At 39.8% G+C, this 20,550-nt stretch overlaps 1 protein-coding gene across 1 annotated transcript in view; it reads left to right on the top strand.

The window, feature by feature from the left end:
• Nucleotides 1–1,568: 1,568 nt before the first annotated feature.
• cntln (centlein, centrosomal protein) overlaps nt 1,569–20,550 on the top strand; it is a 91,105-nt gene continuing 72,123 nt past the window's right edge. Inside the window, exons 1-9 of the mRNA XM_030435660.1 lie at nt 1,569–1,881; nt 2,217–2,295; nt 6,124–6,212; nt 7,748–7,832; nt 11,798–11,932; nt 12,914–13,093; nt 15,623–15,756; nt 17,021–17,183; nt 17,748–17,984. Of these exons, the coding sequence (XP_030291520.1) occupies nt 2,224–2,295; nt 6,124–6,212; nt 7,748–7,832; nt 11,798–11,932; nt 12,914–13,093; nt 15,623–15,756; nt 17,021–17,183; nt 17,748–17,984 (1,095 nt within the window). The 5' untranslated portion in view covers nt 1,569–1,881; nt 2,217–2,223. The remainder of the gene's footprint in view (nt 1,882–2,216; nt 2,296–6,123; nt 6,213–7,747; nt 7,833–11,797; nt 11,933–12,913; nt 13,094–15,622; nt 15,757–17,020; nt 17,184–17,747; nt 17,985–20,550) is intronic.

Genomic DNA, 20,550 nt, shown 5'->3' with positions numbered 1-20,550 from the left:
AATAAACTGAATATAATCAACTGTCAGTCATTATTTTGATTTACACCTGAGCCTGCTGTGACATGTCAAAAATGTCTTCTGTAAAAAAAAAAAAAAAAAAAAGGAAGCCTACTACAGCAGAACAAATATATCCAAATTAATCTGATACTTCATTAATCTGATAGGTTAAGCGGATATTCGATACTACATAGCTTGTTAACATGGCTGGACCTTTTATTGGGAAGGTTGCCACTGTTTATAGTTCTGCCCTGTGCATGCTGGGATAGGCCTAAAGGTGATTAGGTGGGTAGAGAAAACAAATTAATCACTGCACATACTCTCCATCCACAGCATTAGATGATTAAGAATTCTTTCACATATATAAGTTAGGCCCATTTATAATTGAGAGCCAACAGTTTTGACCCATGGTTTGCTCGGAGTTAGTCTTGGTCAGCTAAAATGTGCTTCTGATGAAAGCCCAGCGTGAGGCCTGGGCTGATGAAGAAGTCACCACCGGGGCAATTCACCAGACTGTCCAACGATCACGATTAGATGTCAAACTCTCTGCATCCTAGTGAGTATGGATACTGTTCATAGAGATTTATCAGTTAAGTGGGTTTTTAATGACGTCAAACCCTCCATGTTCACTGTTCGTATGATCTGTTTGTGCTTTCTGTTGTGATAAACAGGCTCAACAAATATTTTTTGGAAACATTGTTGAAGTAGGCTGCAAATTTCAGACTTGAAAAACACAGACCAATAATTAAACCAACTACACAGTAAAACATTAGGTTAACTTTAAGGTGACTTTTGAAGTCCACACACTTTTTGGCCCAAAGTTCCACATTTAATAGGTTGATCTTGTATGCAAGATTGTATTGTATGGGCAACATGGTACAACAATTACAACACCCATTTTTCTAAATATACACATTACCTGTGACCTCAACACCAACACTGCCTGTCATCTTAGTCCCTTTAAAAAAATCAGTGGGAGTTGTACTGTGATCTCCGAGATATGATATTATATCATTGTTACAACTTTATTTTGGTGCACTCCTGATTTAATTTTTGAAGTCACACAGTCTGCACCCTCCCCAGGAATGAGCACGGGCGTAATCTCCTCCCATTCTCCATTCAGGTGAAATCTCCCATGCCCTTCCTTGTTGAATGAAAGACATTGCAGGAGGAATTTTGCAGGCAGAAATTATGTGAAGCTGCTTCACTTGCGCTTTAGAAAAACAGCAGACATGTCCACTGTATTACAAGTCAAATATTTTTGCCTGTAGATGACTCTCTCAAATTTATTTAGTCAAAATGAAAAAGTCTCATCATCAGACCACTTTTCCTCTTACCTATTTGGGTGCTTTTCTAAGATTGGAGGAATAAAACAGGCTGGTTGAAAAGTTTAAAAGTTTGAACAAAAAGCACAAGACTGAATTTTCTTGGGACCACTTGAAACAACCATAGGGACTTCTTTTGGCAACCGGACCCGCCCTTTGGAAACCTCTGTTTTTGGATTTGGAATCGTCCTGCCGTACGTTAACGGCAGCTGTCGTAAAATGACGTGACGACGATGACGCGCAGGGACAGAAACGGAAAACGGCGGTTCGTTTGAAAGCAGGAAAGCGTTTCTGTAGTTATTGACAACGGAGTGGTTCATTGAGAAAGTTTGTTTTGGTTTTGTATTGAGAGCAAACAAAGCTTAATTTGAGTAGTTAGTTAAACTCTGTCGTTGAATTATGTCGTGCCGTTGTCCGGGGCGCTGACTGGACACCGGAAGGCTGTCAGCAGCAGACAAGAAACGGGAAATATGAATGTTTGTTGAGTGGCTAACGTTAGCTACGTGAAAGCCTCTGCTACAGTGTTGACGTCCGCCTGGTTAGCAAGTTATCGTGGCAGGTAAGAGACGAAACGTGTAAGGTTACAGTTGAAGAGCTAAACAGCGCCCAGGTAGCTTCACTGTCTCATTCTGTGAGTGTGCAAAGGACATGAAACTAGTTAATTTAGCTAACGTCAGATGACAGGTAGCGCTATGCATCCCTGTCGATATTGCTTTCAAAAATATATTCTCCATTCCAAATGAACAGTGTTATTCGCCGCTTGAATACGAACAGGGTTACAAGACGATAGCCTGCGATCTGTATAATCTTCTTTATCCACAGCTTCAAGTGTTAAGTGTTATCGCATGAGACGCTCCGAACTGATGTCAGTTGTTATATTTGCTTCATTTTTAGCCCCACAATGTCCGACACTCATATCCTGGAGTTGGAGGAGCAAGTAAAGAGTTTATCAGATGAGTTGATGCAATGCCAGGTATGTACTGAATGTGTATAAAAATGATGTGAACACACTAACCTACTCGTTTGTAGTAGCCATTCTTCAGATTGTGTCTGCTATCTGAAGAATGGGAAGAAAGGAGAAACTACGAGAAACACAAATGGTTATGGCTTGGTTTGTTTTAATTAAGTGTGAAGGTGTTTAAGTGTTCCTCCATGATTATATCACTTGAGGTGAAACTTGAAACTTTAGAATTTGATTGTGAATGAAAGCGGAACATAAGGCAATTACTGTTTGTCTTTTGTCTCCCATTAGTCAAAAAAAGCTATTATTTCCACATATATTTAAGTTTTCTGGAGCCCCATGAAACAGTGAGCGAAATACTATGCTGTTGTCTGTCTCGAAAAAAGATTCTTGATTGTAAAACATCTTGCAGCTGTGCTACACACACTGGTCATTCATTTGGTCTGACTACATGTACATCTTACAGTCTCCAGCCCCTCTGGGCAATAATTACATACTTTATTAAGTAGGTAGCACAAAGTATGTATCATGTTCACTGCCATTATATTTATTTTTGATCAGATGACTCATCTAATGCACATCATATGTATGCTTATTGCGTAACATCATTAATAATGAAATGATTTCTAGGGCGATAACAATGCCTGCTGGAAAGTACATCTGTTCAATTCCTTATAGTTTAACTCAAAAGGGATAAACTTGTGATTAAACTGAGAAGCATATTTATTTTCAGAATGTTCGTAAATATTTTAAGATGAGTTGATATTACTAAGTTGCATAAATAATATCGTAATTGTGTGGTTGTCACTAGTGTTCAGCAGCAGAGGTCACAAATAAGACCATACCACACTTTACTGAATGTTCAGCAAAGACAGTAAACATTGTGCAGCGAATGTCTTCTATGTCTGTCTTCTTCTGGAGTACATTTGAATAAAGTAACCCCCCGTTTTTCTTTTTATTCAAATAAATGCATACATAGTCCAGAGATTGCTCGTGAGCGGATTTAAGTACCTCTCATCTTCACTTTGTGAGCCAGTGATTGAGGGAGGTTGTCCTTGCATACTCACCACCAGGTGGTGCCTAATAACATGAGTGAACTTAACCCAGCATCTCTCACTTTGCATATGCACAGTACCTTGCTGCACAGGTAGGCAGACAGCTGTGGCATTCAGCAGATGATGTGTTACATTGGAGTTTTTATTAGACTATTGATACCACCTCCTGACGCATGTGGCAGGAACATTTTGATGTGGTGGTGCTATTTGGCTGTCAACTGCATGTCTGCCTGTTGCCTTTTTTGTGATGTGTATAGATTTTAGTTTAACTTTTAAATTAAACTTTATTGGTTTTCCTCAGAAAAAGAAGTGTGATACAATCATTTCATAATTTACAGGCAAAAGAAGGCTTCATCACAAACTTGTATAGTGGTGCAACTACACGTGTACATCTCCATAATTAAATAAGCAAGAAAAAAACAATTCATTTGCTTCTATTTCACTGTACTGACGTTAAATAATTGGTAGCTTAAACACTCTACACCTAATGAACAACCTTACCTATAAAAGTGACACACATTTTTTAAACCCTCAGTTCTTTATTTGACTTTAAAACTTGGGAAGACTCATGAAGCAGTTTGTTGGAAACTATATGAAAAGATCTTTTTTTTTTCTCATTACATGTGTATAATTAGGAGGTTTGCTCACCTAACAACCTGTGAGCAAATTGCTGTGCATCACTTTAAAAAAAAAAAAAAAGATTATTTTTGGGGCATTTATTGCCCTTATCAGATTGTGACAGGTGAAAAGGCAGACAGAACACAGGGGCGAGAGAGGGGTATGACGTGAAACAAAGGTCGCGGGGCCAGCTGAAACCGAACTGATGACGCCTGCAACTGTGTGGTGATGTGGCATGCAGTGTAACCATTCGCCAACCAGGGCACTCCTGTTGTTCAACACTTAGTCAACTAAAATTCATTACAATTTTTGTAAATTGCTCTTCCGTTTTCTTGAAGGTATTCGCTGAGCCTAGAAAACTCCCCAGAACAGTTCATGTTTATTAAAGTGCTTTTTATTAAGAGCTCTTAGCAGACTGTTGTTTTTCAAACTTTTGACAAACAAATAAATTGGGGTTCATTTTTATTAATGTCACTCCACTTTACAACAAGAGTTATCTTTTGATACTTTCCAACTCGATCAGGTCTAGATAATATTTTTCGATTAATATACAGAGACCCAACATTCCCTAGGCAACAGTGGCAAGAAAAAATAACATCTTTACACTGAAACACCCATGTTAAAATGTTTCTTTCAGTTGTAATGCGCCACCTTTTAGTACTACTAGTTTACCGGTTATACTTCATTCACATCAAACTGACAGTCCCTTCTGCCCTCCATTGAACTGACATGGAAGCCATCCTTGGTGGTCTGGTCTCGAGTAGAACATCAGTGATTCTGTCTATCTAATGGGGACCTTTAGTTGTGCAGTGTATCATTTAAATAGTGCCATTTGAATACCATTGATGTCTTAAGTCTCTGGCAAGATGTATTTCAGGACAGCCATTAACTACAAAGAGTCTCATCTGTCGGCCAGCAAATGTTCCTAGTAGACCTTGCTAATTTTATTAATATGTGGCTGGATTCCAGTGGCTGTCTTTGGTATGTTTAGCCCATGGTGTTTCAGTGGCTAGATTCAAGATGAATAATTCAGCGCTCATCAAACACACATTCAATGCATGTTTAAGTACACATACGGCAGACGAGTACTTCTTGATGAGGGTCCTGACTGAACACTTGTCTGTGGAACAGCTAATAGCAGCCAAAGGCCAGGCAGAGGGAGACCACCTATCTCAAGTCAACCACGCTGCTTAATTTATCGTTAGTTGCATTGCAGAGCTGATTTGGTGAGATCTCTATCCCCATTTGCCCTGCTCCCACTCTGTATACACACACACACACACATACTCTGACACAGAGATGCATACAGAGACAGAGATCTACAGTCCTTGCACTTTATATGTTCAGCTCATGATCTTATCAAGGTCTGCTTCTGCCATTTTAGTAAATAATTGATTAGACACTTTTGAAAAGGGGGTTAAAATTCATGTACTAATTGGAGACCAGTAGATTCCAGTGGGAGGGATGACTTTTATCTTATGATGATGTGAACATAATTTATCAGATAATTTTATATTAAGTCGATTTGGTATAATTCTGTCTTTTAATGTCAGAAAATGTAGTTTTTAGATGTCCCTCATTAAATGTAATGTAGCTTAAAAATGTTTGAAAAACCAGCGAGACAATTTGAATTGGAAATGTGTCAGGGGCTGGCTGGGTTTTTCCACTTGAAGATGACTGTCTCTGTCATCAGTTTCGAGTTTCTTTGGGGCTAGTTACTTTGGAGCTGTGGTGAAAAACATATCCGGAGCGCAATTGATTAATAAAGAAAATGCAAGCTCGACTGCTGTGTTTTGATTTGGATCCCAGCTCTCCCCAGTCATAAATAGTGCATAATGACAAGTGTCAATGCATGCTCCCCTTGAGTCGAAGGTCACATCTCAGAGATGAGGATTCCTGCTAAGAGAGGCTCATGATTAGAGAGGGCAGGCCAGATCAAAAACTATTTTGTACAAGATATTTAAATTATTGATCGTCTACCCCTTCTGTCGTATGCTAATGTCATTGAGCATCTTATTTAATTTTTTGTTTTTCACTCGGAAAAACTGAGATGTGCTGTGGCTTTCCTCGCAGGCCCCTCACTGCATTTTGAGACAAATTTATCAAAAGCAATTTATCTCAATCAGGACTAACAGCTGTTGACTTGCTGAATCCTTTATTTTCACAGGCAGACAAGGAGTTTGTGTGGTCCCTATGGAAACGCCTGCAAGTGGCAAATCCAGACTTGACCCAGGCTGTCAGTTTGGTGGTTGAGCGGTGAGTAGATTCATCTTTCAAATTGCTACCTGCGAGGCTCAGTAGCTGAAAATTCCTTTATCTCACAAGTGAAGAGAAATATGTGTGAAAGTCGTTCAAGGGGTGTTTAAGGCACCTTGGCCATTCTACTGGGGTTACGGCGGAAGCTAGTGCAGATGCTGATTTAAGCCTTCTTATCCCCGGTCTAGCAGTTCAACCATGGAAACCTTTTTAATGAAAACACTCTTCCTCTGCCGCACCCATTCTGGACAGTTGAAACACTCCTGCCAAATACTTGTCTTTATCGGATAAATTGTGAGATTGAATATGACCTCCTTCGCAGGGTGGCTAAGCTGCACCAAACACAGTGGCATGGGAACTTCCAGAGAAGAACAGAGGTTCAGGTCTCTTCACAGTTGGATAAATTAGATATATACCTCCCTGATTAGGGAAAAGAAGTGACTTTAAAATATCCTTGATACTGGTAACTGTGTAGTTTGAAATACTCTTCCAACTGCCACTGAAATAAATATAAAGCTTCTAATCAATACTTAAGTTGTAACTTTTTCATTTGAAGGTATCTTAGAATGATATGTTCACTGTCATGGGTGCATATCAGATACTTTTTGAGGTCTGTCAGTTGTAAGTAGACCCTTAATAGAGGTAAAACACAGTGCAGAAGCATGCAGAGAGTTCCTCGGTACCAGTGCCTCTCATTCCTTCTCCACACCCTCTTCAGTTCCTTTATAGCCCCGTAGGAAACCCATCAAAGTATGTTGGTCCACTGAGACCGGTGGGAGAACATGCACCCAGAGAGTGTATGTGTATTGTATCACCTGATGCGCAGGAGGATATTGACATGGTAATTGTGTCGACTCCAGTCAAGCGCCGGTGCCCACTGGGAACTGCCATTCACCCCTCCCCTCCCCTTCCTGTGTGGATCTTGTAGAGTGATTGGTTGGTTGCTCAGGACATGGTGAACCCAGCCCAATATACAAGGAGATGTAGCTGGCCAGCCTGCGTTCCAGCTTCTCCGGGGACTCCAGATACTCATTTTAGTGTCTATCAGGGGAGAGGGCTGATCAGAAGAGGCAAAGAGACGAGAGAAAAGGCCTCGGAGATGGGAGGTGTAGAAGGAGCAAGTGATGAGTGGAGGGAATGGGTGGCCCCTGGTGGCCTAAAGCAGTTGAAACAAACAGGTCCCCAATTGATGCCTTGTTTTTGACTCCCTAAAAGTTCATTATGATAAAAGAGGTGCAAGAAGGCTAGAGAGAAAAGTTTAGTGCAGCAGCAGGAGAGTACAGAAGCTCTTCTTTTATAACTTTTAAATCACATTGATAATTCCTTTCTAAAAGTGTAGTTTTCAAAAAAATGTATTACTATAAGTACTGCTAAACTACTATACATCCACTGTGTGCCAAAGTTATAAGCCAGTTAGAGTAAATAAACATTAATTGATGGCAAAATGAGTCCTTATGATATCTGTTGATCTGTGAGGATATGTTTCTTCAACTGAGATGAGTATGCCTATTTCTTTTTTTTTTCTATTGTTACAGAGAGAAGCACAAAGCTGAGATAAAGGACAGAAAAGTTTTGGAGATCCTCCAGTCCAAAGACTACACCATACAGGAGCTGGAACAGGTACAGTACAGTTTGGTCAAACAAGCATTAACTTTGGATTTAGTGTCTGTTAGATCTCAGATACATTAACCCCCAGGATACCACAGCCTGTGAGGAGGTTTAAAGGCATGTTTTCTTTTTTCAAAAATCACCCAAATTACACTACTTATTATAGCCAAAAAATGCCAGACAATCTTTAACTAAATCATGTGCGATAAATGCGTCCATGAGGAAAATAAATAAAACTTTAAAAAAAAGATACTATGCATAAAATACTATCAAAATTAGTTTCACTCATTACTGTTTCATTAAAAGCTTTGCAAAAAATAAACCGTTTGCACTAGCCACATCCTGTAATAAACTTTAAATTCTACACTTAATTCAACCAGGTCTGAATCATTTTCTTTAAAAAGGCAATAGAAAACCAAGTAGAAACCTATGATCAGATCATATTCGTAAACTAAAGCTGCTTCTTTCCAAAAAGGGACACTATGTTTGACCAACTAGACTTATTTAAAAATGTACAACTCTTCTGCTTTTGTCCAATAATCAGCTCCAATGTAGAAACTGACTGTTAATGCCCTGCTCAACACCATGGCCAAAGGTCCAAACAGATGGGATTTCTCATTAATTTCTCACAAACACATGACAATTTAATTACATGACATTTTGATTTCAAGTATTTCTTTTATATCCTTGTTGAAACAGTTTTATTTATTCCATTTTTTTTTTTTTTTTATCTTGCATGACCCCTCTTGAAACTTAACAGAATACATCCATATATCCACATCTTCATCTTGCACCTTACAAACCCACTAAGTTCCATGCTGCTTAGTATTTAATAGTATTTAATATTATCCTGGAACTGCTAAGCATGTTATTGTATATAGTGTATAGTGTTTGCATTTTGTGTATTGTACTGTTTCTAATATCCATAATTGTCCTTACCTTGTACTTTTGTATTTCTGATTGTATTGTACCGCTGCTACGATGACCTAATTTTCCCTCGGGGATGAATAAAGTCACCTATATATCTATATCTATCTATATTACTTAAATGACTAACTAACAGAGTGTGGAGTCTGTAGACCAATGTGTGTTCTAACTTAACGCCTCCAGCTCTTTTCTCTCTCTTACCTGCTTTCTGTTACACAGCCCCTCAAATAATATTTCTTGATGGTATGATGGCTGATGATAATGACATCACTAACGTAATTTACTCCAAATCATCATCTCTTCACTGAAGCATCTGTCAGTCTCCTTCATTAGCGTCCCTCATCCAGAATCCTGTTCATTCCTAATGAGACTGGCCGTAATGGAGTCATCAGCTTGCCAGTGTTTTTTTTACATTATGCCCTCCTTAGCCATCTTAACTCTGATCCAGTCGATACAATCATTAAAGCATTGGAGCACAGGATATGTGGCAACGTCAAACTTTATGTTAAAATAATATTTGGGCCTTTAGTTTGAGGGCATCGCAGCCAGGCAACATAGTCCACTTTTTATTCAGGTTTCACCTACACACAAATGAAGTACTGAGTGATTCTGTGCTGTCACACATGTAAAGATGTGCCTTGATTAATTAAATACAGTAAAAAGTTGTAATATATCAGTATTTGCATAATGATAATGACTGACTGTCTAACTTGAAAGCAATTCTTGTCAACTTTATTTGTACGGCACTCTCGAGAGAACAGCCACAACAGTCCTAAAGAAAACAGGCTGCTTTATTATACGAGAGAATAAAAGTACTATAGAACGTAATTCTAAGATAAGAATCCAACAGGTTTTAAGACACTATAGCAATAGTAAACAGGGCCTGAAAGTAAAAACTATGGTGTTTTTATTTTGTCGCTGTAAGAAGTGCCTGCTGTATCGTCTTATGCATGAGAAAAATATTTTTATTTTACGGTAAACGCCTCTTAAAAAGGAAATACTTTCCTATTTTAACATCGATGTCTGACCTAGATTTTAATAGAGGGATAGAGAATTTTCTTTTCTGGGCTTTGGTGAACTGAAAAATTCGTTGATCTGCAATAATATAACTGTTATTTATAGCCGAAGCTAACTGCTGGCAGGCAGATAACTCAGCATAGTTACATAATAGTCACACATTCTTAATCTACCTCTGCCAAATTGACTATTTCCCCCAGTCTGTCAAACTTTTAGGCTTAACACTATCCAGCTAAAGGCCACAGTGGGCTCACACTGCAAATAGGTAAGTCACAGGGTTAACAGTTTAAAGCCGCCTATTTTATTGAGTGATTAATAATATAATTATACATTAATCACAATCCAAAAAAGTGTAAACCTATTTATGTTTAATCAGCTGATGTGATGAATTTCAAATTGCCTTGCACAGAAAAGCCTGCACATGTTAATTAATTCCTCAGTTTTCATGCTTCTCTTTTTTGTGTAGAAAGTGTCCTCTTTTACTGTCCGTAATGAAACTTACAGGCTGTTTGAGAATCTCATTAAGAGCGCTGAGCTCTTTGCTGTGTCATCTGGCCCTCTGACAGTCATCATCTCATCCACAGTCTTGAGCCATACATACCCAAATAGTGATTAATTGGTTTTCCTTTTTCCTTTTTTTTTTTTTTATAGGGTTGTGATGGTCCACTGAGTCCACACAGGATCTTACACTCCTTTTCATATCTCCACTCTCCAACTTTGATAGTGTTTTTTTCCTCCCCATTCTTGTTTTTTTTTTTTTTATTCCACCTCTTTCACTGTATTTTCCCTTTCCCTTGCTACTCCTTCCATTTTTGTAACATAATTAGCTTTCATTTTTGAACTGCACTGGGAATTTTCAAATGCTAATCTTTCTGTCCTAGACCTCTTAACTTTGCGGAACCCCCCCCCCTTTTTTCTCCTCTATCAATTGAGCACTACTGGGGTTCAAATTGCACTTGCCTACCTCATTATCAACGTTTGAATTTATTTTCTTCTCTCCACTATAAATCTCTATTAAAGCCCCTCTGTTCTTAGCACGGCGAGCTAGGAGTAGCGAGGAACGCTAAATCCACTATCTGGATATATCTGAGCGATTTTTCCCTCAACATGGCAATTAATTGCATCCCAGAGCACAGTGTTATTTGAGAGGAGGGTGTAGCCACAGAAGGCTGTGGATTACCAGCCAATGCCAAACCCCAGCTGATGTAGTGTTAAGAGGCCAGCCTCCTCCTACTAAGGCCACAAAGGCTGCCAAAAAACATGAAGGGAACATATACCAACATCAAAATTGGGTGGTCATTAAAATCATTGCACCATTTCTGCTGTAAATTGATCATCACAGAGCTCTATGATATTTTGTGAATCACTTTAGATTTGAATTGAGTAATGGGTGTCTGTGGTTGCCTTCGGTTCAGAGCTTTAACAGTTAGTGGATTAATCGTTATGTCAGTTGACAAAAAATGTATTGGCAACCGTTTTGATAATTGTTCAGTGGCTTTAAGTAATTTTCCAAACAAGAATGCCAAAATATTTGATGGTTCCTGGTTCTTCAATGTGAAAATGTACTGCTTTTCTTTGTCCTTATATTACTTAAGCTAAATTAATATTTACATTTATGTCACAAACGAGACATTTATAAGTTTGGGCATTTTTTATTGTTGGTGTCTCATAGAGCTTATAATTAATTGAGGAAATTAAACAGTACACAGTGAAATAATCAGTTATGAAAACAAATCATTACATGCCTGTCTTCTGTTGCAAATCCTTGAAGGGTAAAAATAAGAAATGTTTCATTATATTAATTTTATTTTGCACTTTATTCAATATTTTCAGATGTAGAAATCAGGTTTAATGCCTGCTAAATTAAACTGGTTGGCTTTATGTTATTCAGACCCTGGAGAGGACACAATATATACCCTATTTCTGCTTTGTGTTTTCCAAAACTTAAATGACAAATGTGATAATTGTACCTTTTCTTTCTCTTTCTTTCTGTCACTTACTGTCTTTTCTTCTGTCCTTGCTGCCTACCACAGAGGGTTACAGGGCAGCAGCTGGAGATCAACAGCCTGCATCAGAGGAGGACAACAGTGGACGATGGCAGTGCCTTAATGAAGAAGGAGCTAGCAGCTCTTCATGAACAACTGGTCAATAAGAGTCAAGAACTTAAGGTTGGTGGCAGTCCAGGCCTCAGAGTCGAAAAGTTTTTTTCAGTGTGGCACTGAACACGGCAGGTCCCCTGTGGCTGTAGCCACGGGCGTTCATCATGTAGAAGAGGAAGAGGATTGTTCAGCCCTCTAGAATACAATCTGTGTCTTTGTGCCTTCTCCTCAAGCTTTTCACCCTCTTTCTGTCTCACCCTTTCTTGCTTTTAGCTTTCTTTTTTGCCACTGATAACAGAATACTTTAACAGCTGAAGCTTAACAGCTGTGTGTGTGTGTGTGTGTGTGTCTGTGTGTGTGTGTGTGTGTGTGTGTTTGTGTATGTGTGTGTCTGTGTGTGAGAGTGAGAGAGAGAGAGAGAGATGGAGAGACAGGAAAGCAGGTTGTTAACTTGCAGATAAATACTTAATGACTGCTTCAGTGGGGGAAAGTGAAAAGTGTGCATGTGATGGTGTGGCTTCTCCCTAATTATCCTTAGATGGGACCCAGCTATGATTAATTGATAAAGGAATGGTCCTTACACAGTCTTGGTGAGGTCTCATGGCGAGAAATTGTGGGGGACAGCATCAAAGGAGACCTAGGTTGAGTCTAATGGGTCTTGCAGCAAGCACCATTCTCATTAGGAGCCTGTCATTAAAGCCAACAGACTGGCCCCTGTACCTGCATGAGCCCAGCTCTTGCGGCACGGCTCGACTCACACCAGCCAACATCTGGCTGCATGGGCCCAGTCATTCAGCACAGGTGACCTTGGCCAATCAGCGGCCCATGCAGGGGGCTCCCGCAGCAAAGCTGGTTCACTGTTTACATATTCATCTCAGCCTCAACCCCATGGGTTGCTTCTCTTTTTGTATTTCTCCAGCTTTCCTTTTTTTCCTTTTTTCTCAGTTTGAATCCCTACTTTTTCTATTCCTCTCCTTCCGTCGCCATTGTTTATTTGGCCCTCACGACCCCCCGCCCTTCTCCTTACACACACACACCTCTCTTATCCAGGAAATGAAGACGGAGTGTAGGAGGAAAGAGGAGGAGGAGCGGCAGGTGGTGCGGGCTCTAGAGGAGGAGAAAGAGGGATTAACTTCCCGCTGCGCCGCCCTGCGAGCTGACCTGGAGGAGAAAGAGAGGCAGGCCAGCAGCCAACGAGACCAGAGGGATGCCGCCCAGGCCAGAGTCAAGGTGTGAACACGGGGACAAGTCCATTCAGACACATGCATACACACACAAAGTTGTACGGGAAGGGCCCCATCCTCTAGGTTTCCCTTTCTTCTGCACACCTTGAACTCTCTGAACCCTCACACCCTTTCTTCCTCAGCATGTGAATATAAAAAGATATCTGCAGCAAAGCACACAATTTAAATATGCAGGGACTCTATTCAAAGAAATTATGATTCAACATGGAGGAGACTGATCTTTCTTGGTTGGGGTAAAAAATGAATTAGCTGACCCCACTTGAAAGGTACTTTTGTGAAGTCATTTGCATGTGTGGGTTCAAAAGTTTGTTGTGAGTATTCTGTCATTCATTATCTCCAGATACAGAAGGGTAATTGTCAGAATCTGTCCATCATTATTATGAATCAATACCTCCCATCTCTGTGGACATGAGAAATACAGTGATTAGACAGTGACAGCAGCGTTGCTTTTTAAACATTCAACAAATAAAATCACAATCAAAGTCCTTGAAGAGTTCTCAATCACATTGCAACCTGCCGCCTCTCGCGCATCCCCTCACAGAAATCAGCTGCCTGCCAATACTAGAGTCTAAGGGCATGGGAGCAGCAGAGGAACCTCACGTTCTTCCATAGTCTAATCGTTATGGAACATACCGCTATGCTAGTCAAATGGAGTCAGACAGAAAGTCTTGAATAAGTCAGGGCTGCAGAGTAATTACACTTGGACTGGATGAAGCCTAGCAACTATCCTATGCACATCCATCACAGCCTAAGACATTCCACCTGTTCCTCATTTTTTTGTATCATACATTGATTTGAAAGATGGAGATGGAGAATATGTCAGGTGTGCGGTGGATACATCATGGCAATTTGTTTGACACGGCAAAGATTTGTTCAGGAATTTATCATTTGATCCAGTGCATGCGCAGCTAAGGTATTCTATTTTTCTTGAACTCAACAGGCGTGGGACAAAATAAAAGAAATACCTGTGAAAGATAGTACAAAGTTAGTAATCCTATTTATTATGTTCATGTAAATAATTAAGAAAGTAAAGAACATTGTAGGCCAAGTCTTATAACTCACAAACAGGGTTCCAGAAAAGACAGTAAGTCTCTGAAGGCAATCTGCCTCAGTGGTAGGTAAATTTCCAGGCGCCCCGCTTCTACCTTCTCTACTTCTTCTCTGTCTGTGTCAAAGTTGGAACAGGGAATTTATGGTGCTTTCAGGTGCAGCTCGTAAACTCTGAAATCTTCACTCGAATGGCCATGAAGGTTGTCCAAAACAGGAAACAGGAAAGTTAGTCTTTTTTTTAACTGTGTCTTGATTGAAATACAAAAGCCCTACTCTGTAATTGGTGTCTTGTTCTTTCACTGCAGCATTTTTATAAATAAATGGCAAGATCAAAGCATTATCCCATTCATTTCTGCTTACGCAGGTTTTTAAAATTCTCTAAGCCTCTGTGATATTTTTCAGGTTGTTTTACTGATGCATTTGTAAATGATTGAAAACTAAATTCACACCTAACATGCATTTTGACCCGAAAAAATACATATAATTTTGTAATTTTTGTTAGTTTTTTCATCTACCAGTTTCCTTGGCCATTAAGTCAAAGGGTTAAATACAGGCCCTTTTCCCCAAGCCACCTGACATAATAAATCCCAATTTAACTCCTGGTCTACAGTAAAGGCTTTTTGCAATTTTGTCCGCCCCACCCTCTTCAGACACTGCTCTTCAGACGCAGCTGCTGTTTTAATCTACGTGTTATTGCACCTTTTCATGTCCTTTCTTGTAATTGCAGATGACTAATTAATTTCGCATATGGTTAATTCCTGCCCAGTGAGACACACTTGCATTTGAACTGTCAACATTTGGAGACCTTTGTGTGTTTGATGCCATGCAATCTGCCTTTCTCTACAGGTTTCTTCTTATCAAGTAAAAGCTGTCACTAACACCTTGTCTGCACCTGCTGCAAGGTGAAAGCAGCACAATAGCAGCAGCCACAGTCCCATGTCAGTCTCTGCACTGGATCTGTTCAGCCAGTGCTGACAGCACTCAGAAGTGTTTTGAAAGTACTTAAAGTCCAATGTACTATTGACGTAGTTGTATGTCAAAGAAAGTAGATTTGGAGTCTAAAAGGATGCTTTAGGTTGGTGAGCTGTTACACGGCTCGTGTAGACAGCTGTGTGGAATTAAAGTGAAGAGTATCTGTTCCATCAGATGGATGTGAGATGGACAACTGAGAAAAAAGCTAGAGGTCGTTTGATGTCCAACATTAACACTTGTGAGATTAAACATTTCTGATGCCAGTGCCAAGCATGTAACCTCACTCATCTGCAGTGAATTGAGGACTAGGCCATGTAAATGCAGCACAAACATCTTTATTTATTTTATATTAAAGTGCCTCTTAGGTCATCATCAGTGCTCTTATTATTTTTCAATGTCGTCAGGTATACTATATGTAAAGAGCCCCTCAACTAACAGACTGTTCCTTTTTTTTCTGAACATGTTGAAATGTATTGTTACTCTTCTACACCAGAAGTTGGAGGAGGAGCTACACAACACCTGGCAAGAGTTGTCTGGCTTGCAGAGCCATAGTAGCAGTCTGGCTGCCCAGCTTTCTTCAAAAGAGAGGGAAGTGGCAGTAAAAGAAACCCAACTCAGTCAACTTCGGTGAGCCCTACCAATGAAAGCATTGCCCAGACACCTCAGTGCCCGTTTTCCTGCACCCATAACTTCATAAGTAAAATTTTGGGATCATTTCATAATTGAAAGGACGTATTCATGCGTACATATCCCCTCACGTGCATCAGTGTGTGCAGCAGTATATTACTCTATGCAGTGAGGCTTGTGGGTGACACAGGTTTCTTCCACTCCAGCTCACCTAAAGCCACTTGATAAGCCCTGCATAGTGGATGTGCTTTAAAAGAGGGAGAAAAGGGAAACGGGGCAGGCTTTGGCTAAGCTTTAGTCGATATGATAAAAAACTGTGAGAACCGTAGGAGTCTTAGTGGTAATCTCAACCTTTTTTAACTACTTTTCTGTTTTAATGCCAGAGGCACTCTGACGTGTCAGTCACACTGGGGCCCGAGACTATTCTTAAGGTTTTAGCTAGGTGATTAAAGATGTCCTCATAAGTTAGAGGAGCACTTTGCGGTAATTCCATGGGACACAACACAAATGCCAGATATACATTTTGATGCTGATATACTAAAGGAAGAGACAATACATTTAGTGGTATAGTATAGTTTTTATTTGTATCAGTGAATTTCTCTTATATTAAATTGTACACACATTTAATTTAATCATTGTTGGATACAAGAACATCAATAATTCAACATTCTGATTTAATTTCAAATTCCCTGACCCCTTCATGTCCTTTTGAAAATGTTTTCTCGCTATTTTTAGGCTTGAGTTAAATCCAAAAATCTGAACATGCATTTTAACTCTACTCAAAGAGAAAAGGATGGCATTACCATATGGTGAAATAAGATATTATGTTATCGATCCCTGGAGGGGGATATTCAGGTGTCACAGCAGTCCGAGGACTGAATAAGTACAGATGTATAAAGAAAAGTAAAGAGAATAATTAAATGTGTGTTAAATAAGAACAGGATAAAAGAGAAACTATACAAGAGCTAAGACATGAAAACGGGGACTTAAACTAGTAGTGAACATAGTGATGTGATTAGTAGCACCAAGTCAGCAAAGTATTGAATATGTAACAGTGGTGTAATACAGTTAGATAACCAGAGTATCATATAATAAATGTGATTTTGTGATTATAGAATTATATTGTTTAATATTGATATGGAGTTTTAACGTGGTACATAATGCAAAATACCTATCTATGGTTGATCTACATTAACCCAATATTTTAACACGAACTGTCACAGCGCATGTATGAATTGATATAATATGTTGCATGTGTGTGTAGTCGTGACTGTGCAGAAGTGCAGACCCTGTACAAACAGAGTACAGAACATGCAGCAGAGCAGAGCCATCTGATCAAGCAGCTGGAAGGACTCAACCTAGACACACAGAAAGTCCTGAGGAACCAAGAAGAGGCACATACTGCTGACACCACTTCCTATCAGAGGGTACTACACACACACACACACACACACACACACACACACACACACACACACACACAGACACGCGCCAAACCTCAAACTCATTATTATTACCACTTTGTTGCACTCCACTCAGGCCTCACCCGCTGGGGTGATTTATTTCCAAGCTAGCTGTAACCTACAATTATTTGACTAGTGCCAGAAAAGAAGGACTTTTCTCACCATATCCTGTTACAGTGAATGGGTTCTTCTCAGCCTACCATCCCTCTCTCCTACAACTGTACCACTGTGTCATACAGAGCACTACACAGAGAGAGACTTTTTGAAATTATTAGCCAGAAAACATAAACATGGATGTTTTTGTTGTTCTCGTTTTTTTTGATCACCCTTACTAATATGATCATAGCATATATTTCCCTTCTCTATGAAAGTAAGAAAACATCTCCATTTTAAGAGATGTTAATCTTCATGTCCCTCAATCTCATATTCTTTCATTTGACATCCCATCTCAAGGTTGTCTTATCCATTATCTCTTCATCTCCTCTCCCATCCCCACCACTTTTCCAAACTCTTTGTGTTTGCTGACAGCTGTACAAGGAGTTGAGTCAGTGCTACCAGGCTCTCACGTCGAGTGAGGCCAACCTCCGCCAGAGTCACCAGGAGCTCAACAACTTGCTTGCCCAGAAAGACCAACACATCCTGCAACTCCAGGCCCAGCTACAGCAACAGCAACAGCAACAGCAACAGGAACAAATAAGACTGCAGCAACAACAGGGTCAGCATACGGGCCTTTACCCCTCACCAAACAGACAAACCAACTTGAAGGTAAAAATAACCATTCTCATTCTTAACCATCTTCCAAACAGAGGCCCTCTCTTTATAAAGTTTATCAAGTGCATTGCAGTTTTAAGAAGAAAGAAGTAGTTTTCTATGATGTCTGCTTGTTGAACTTTGATATGCGTTCGTGTGGGTATGGACATCAAAATAGGTATGCTTATGATACCCTGAATAATGTATGATTTTACTTGCATAATAAACTCATTATATTATGATACATCTCTCAATCGATCACCTGTCTGGTGTCTATATGGCAATGTGTAGGTTGATTAGTAGGTACAGTAATAACTGACAAGCCCCAGCATGGCCTGCGGTGGTGGTCTTTAACTGAGAATCACTCTCTTAATATCGCTCTACTTCACCCTTGATCTGTCTGTCTCCCTTTGCACCAGTGTCTTTCATGTCAGCTATCTGATCTTCACTGGCGCTCTGTCTTGGGCAAGCATTCACTCTCTGACTTACTTAGTTTATCTTCTTTCCATCCTCCCACCCAGGTACCTGGAAGTCCTTTTAACACACTCCAGTCGGATAGCAAAGATATATAAGAGGTGAAGAGAGGCGATTTAATTGGAGTCCAGTTACGTTGGTGTAGATGATGTTAGAGTTTGACTTTACATCTGTCAGTCAGCAGGGGTTTGGCTTTTAGCTCACTACCTTTGAATTGTCACCCCAAGGCAAGAGAGGCTGCATATAGTTAAGGCTGCAGCCACTTTATAAGTGGCCTTTAACAACTCCTAATGATGTGGTGATTCTTGGACCACACATTGTCAAAGACCTGGTCGAGAATAGTAACAAGTATCTGTAACTTGCACCCTTCGGCCACAAAGCCTCATTCCATCAACACTGTAGTGTTCTGCACTTGTTATCATAATAAGTCTCTTGGTCTGTTCTGCAGTTTGAATTTTGCTTCAGTTTAAACTAAATACATCCTGTTGCAGATTGCAGCGGAAGGTACTATTTCTGCAGCAGTTGAGTAATTTCTCTGCCTCTGCTGACTGTAATTGTTTAATTTGATTGGTAGATGTTTTCTGACAGTGCTGCCCCCAGACTGTGGAAGTTAAAAGATATCGGCTCAAATGTTAAGTGAGTTACAATCGCCCCGTCTCACTTAACCCTGTTAATTTAACCAGCGGTGAAATATAAATGGATCATTTAGTCGGTAATTAAATGCAGTACTGCAGTGTTCCCCCAGTAATTAATACTACATTTAGAGAAGATGCAGTTAGTGCTGTGTGTGTGTAGTGTGTGGGCATGCATGTGTGCATACATGCACGTATGAACACTATGTACGAGTGTGTTTATTTGATCACACAGAACATGCACTTTACCCTGTGTTTTTTCGCACCCGGATCTGAATGAAAAACCTGATCACACATTTCCAGCGCTGAAATATAATTACAAAAGTACCGTGTATATCACCTATGCTGAGAATTAATATTAACTTTTGTTTACCGAACACATGTAGCCGCTGTCTGGCTGATTTGTTTCTTTAACTTTTCTTACCTACTGACATCAAAGTGAACAGATCAGGTATCCCAAGGTATAGCACTCAGTCAGGAGGGCTTTCTGTTTCCCACTCTGTAATTTCACTGACAGGTTGCGCGTATGTGTGTACGCATGTGTCTGCGTGGGCGCGTGTTTAACTAAAGGTGTGTGTATCCGAGCACATAATCGCAAATTCTGTAACAACTTCCTCCCGAACACCTGTTAAATTCTAATGCTCAGGTTGTTAAGGCAGATTTGATTTTAATTTTAAATGTTTTGGTGGAAGTTACCATTGGAGGTGATCAAAGTGCTGATCGCAACGGGAGCGCAGGGGGGAGACGCAGCGCTCATTTGAATATGGACCAGAGCGACGGCTTTGAACACCCCTCCCGCAGTGGTTTTGAGAGGGGGAGCAGGAATAAAGGGGGAGGGTGGGTGAGAGGAATAACACCCATTGTGTGTTATACTTCCATGCTGTGCACTAAGATTGACTGTCTTTTCTCTCCTGTCTTATGTCAAGTTAACTCTTTACAGGAGGCTTAATAAGGCTTTGCAAAGGCTTAAAGATAAACAATGTATGGAGTAATGAAACAGTTTTGCTGTTAACTCCGTATCATTAACCTGCAGCACTAAGTTACAGAATTGAGGTTGCATTAATTTTGTGTTGTTGTTCCTACAGTAGTTCTTATTCATAACCATTTTTTATCATAGATTAATCTGTTAATCGTGATCCCGATAATGTTTTTTTTCTCTAATTGTTTTGCTTAATAGATGGAAGACACATTTGTAATTAAAAAAGTTGAATTCGATCCATTGCCCAGCCCTAGGTTAAATTAATTGTTAACCAAGAAAATAAGCAAATTGTCATATTAAAGAAGCTGGAACAATATGTGTGTGTGCAGCATTTGCTTCATAGCTTCAACGATTAATCAGTTTAAGCTAATATGAATAATCAGTTTGAACTATGATTTCTCAAATCGAAGTCCTGATTGTTTCAGCACTACTTGCATTGTATTTTCAGGAGGGTTTTGTAGTATGTTGTGTGTCTGTGTGTAAGATCTCCATAATG

The sequence above is a fragment of the Sparus aurata genome, chromosome 1 (assembly GCF_900880675.1).
Source record: "Sparus aurata chromosome 1, fSpaAur1.1, whole genome shotgun sequence".
Lineage (NCBI taxonomy): Eukaryota > Metazoa > Chordata > Actinopteri > Spariformes > Sparidae > Sparus > Sparus aurata.
Note: the sequence above shows the minus strand (reverse complement) of the source record. Positions and strands in the feature narration are given on the sequence as shown.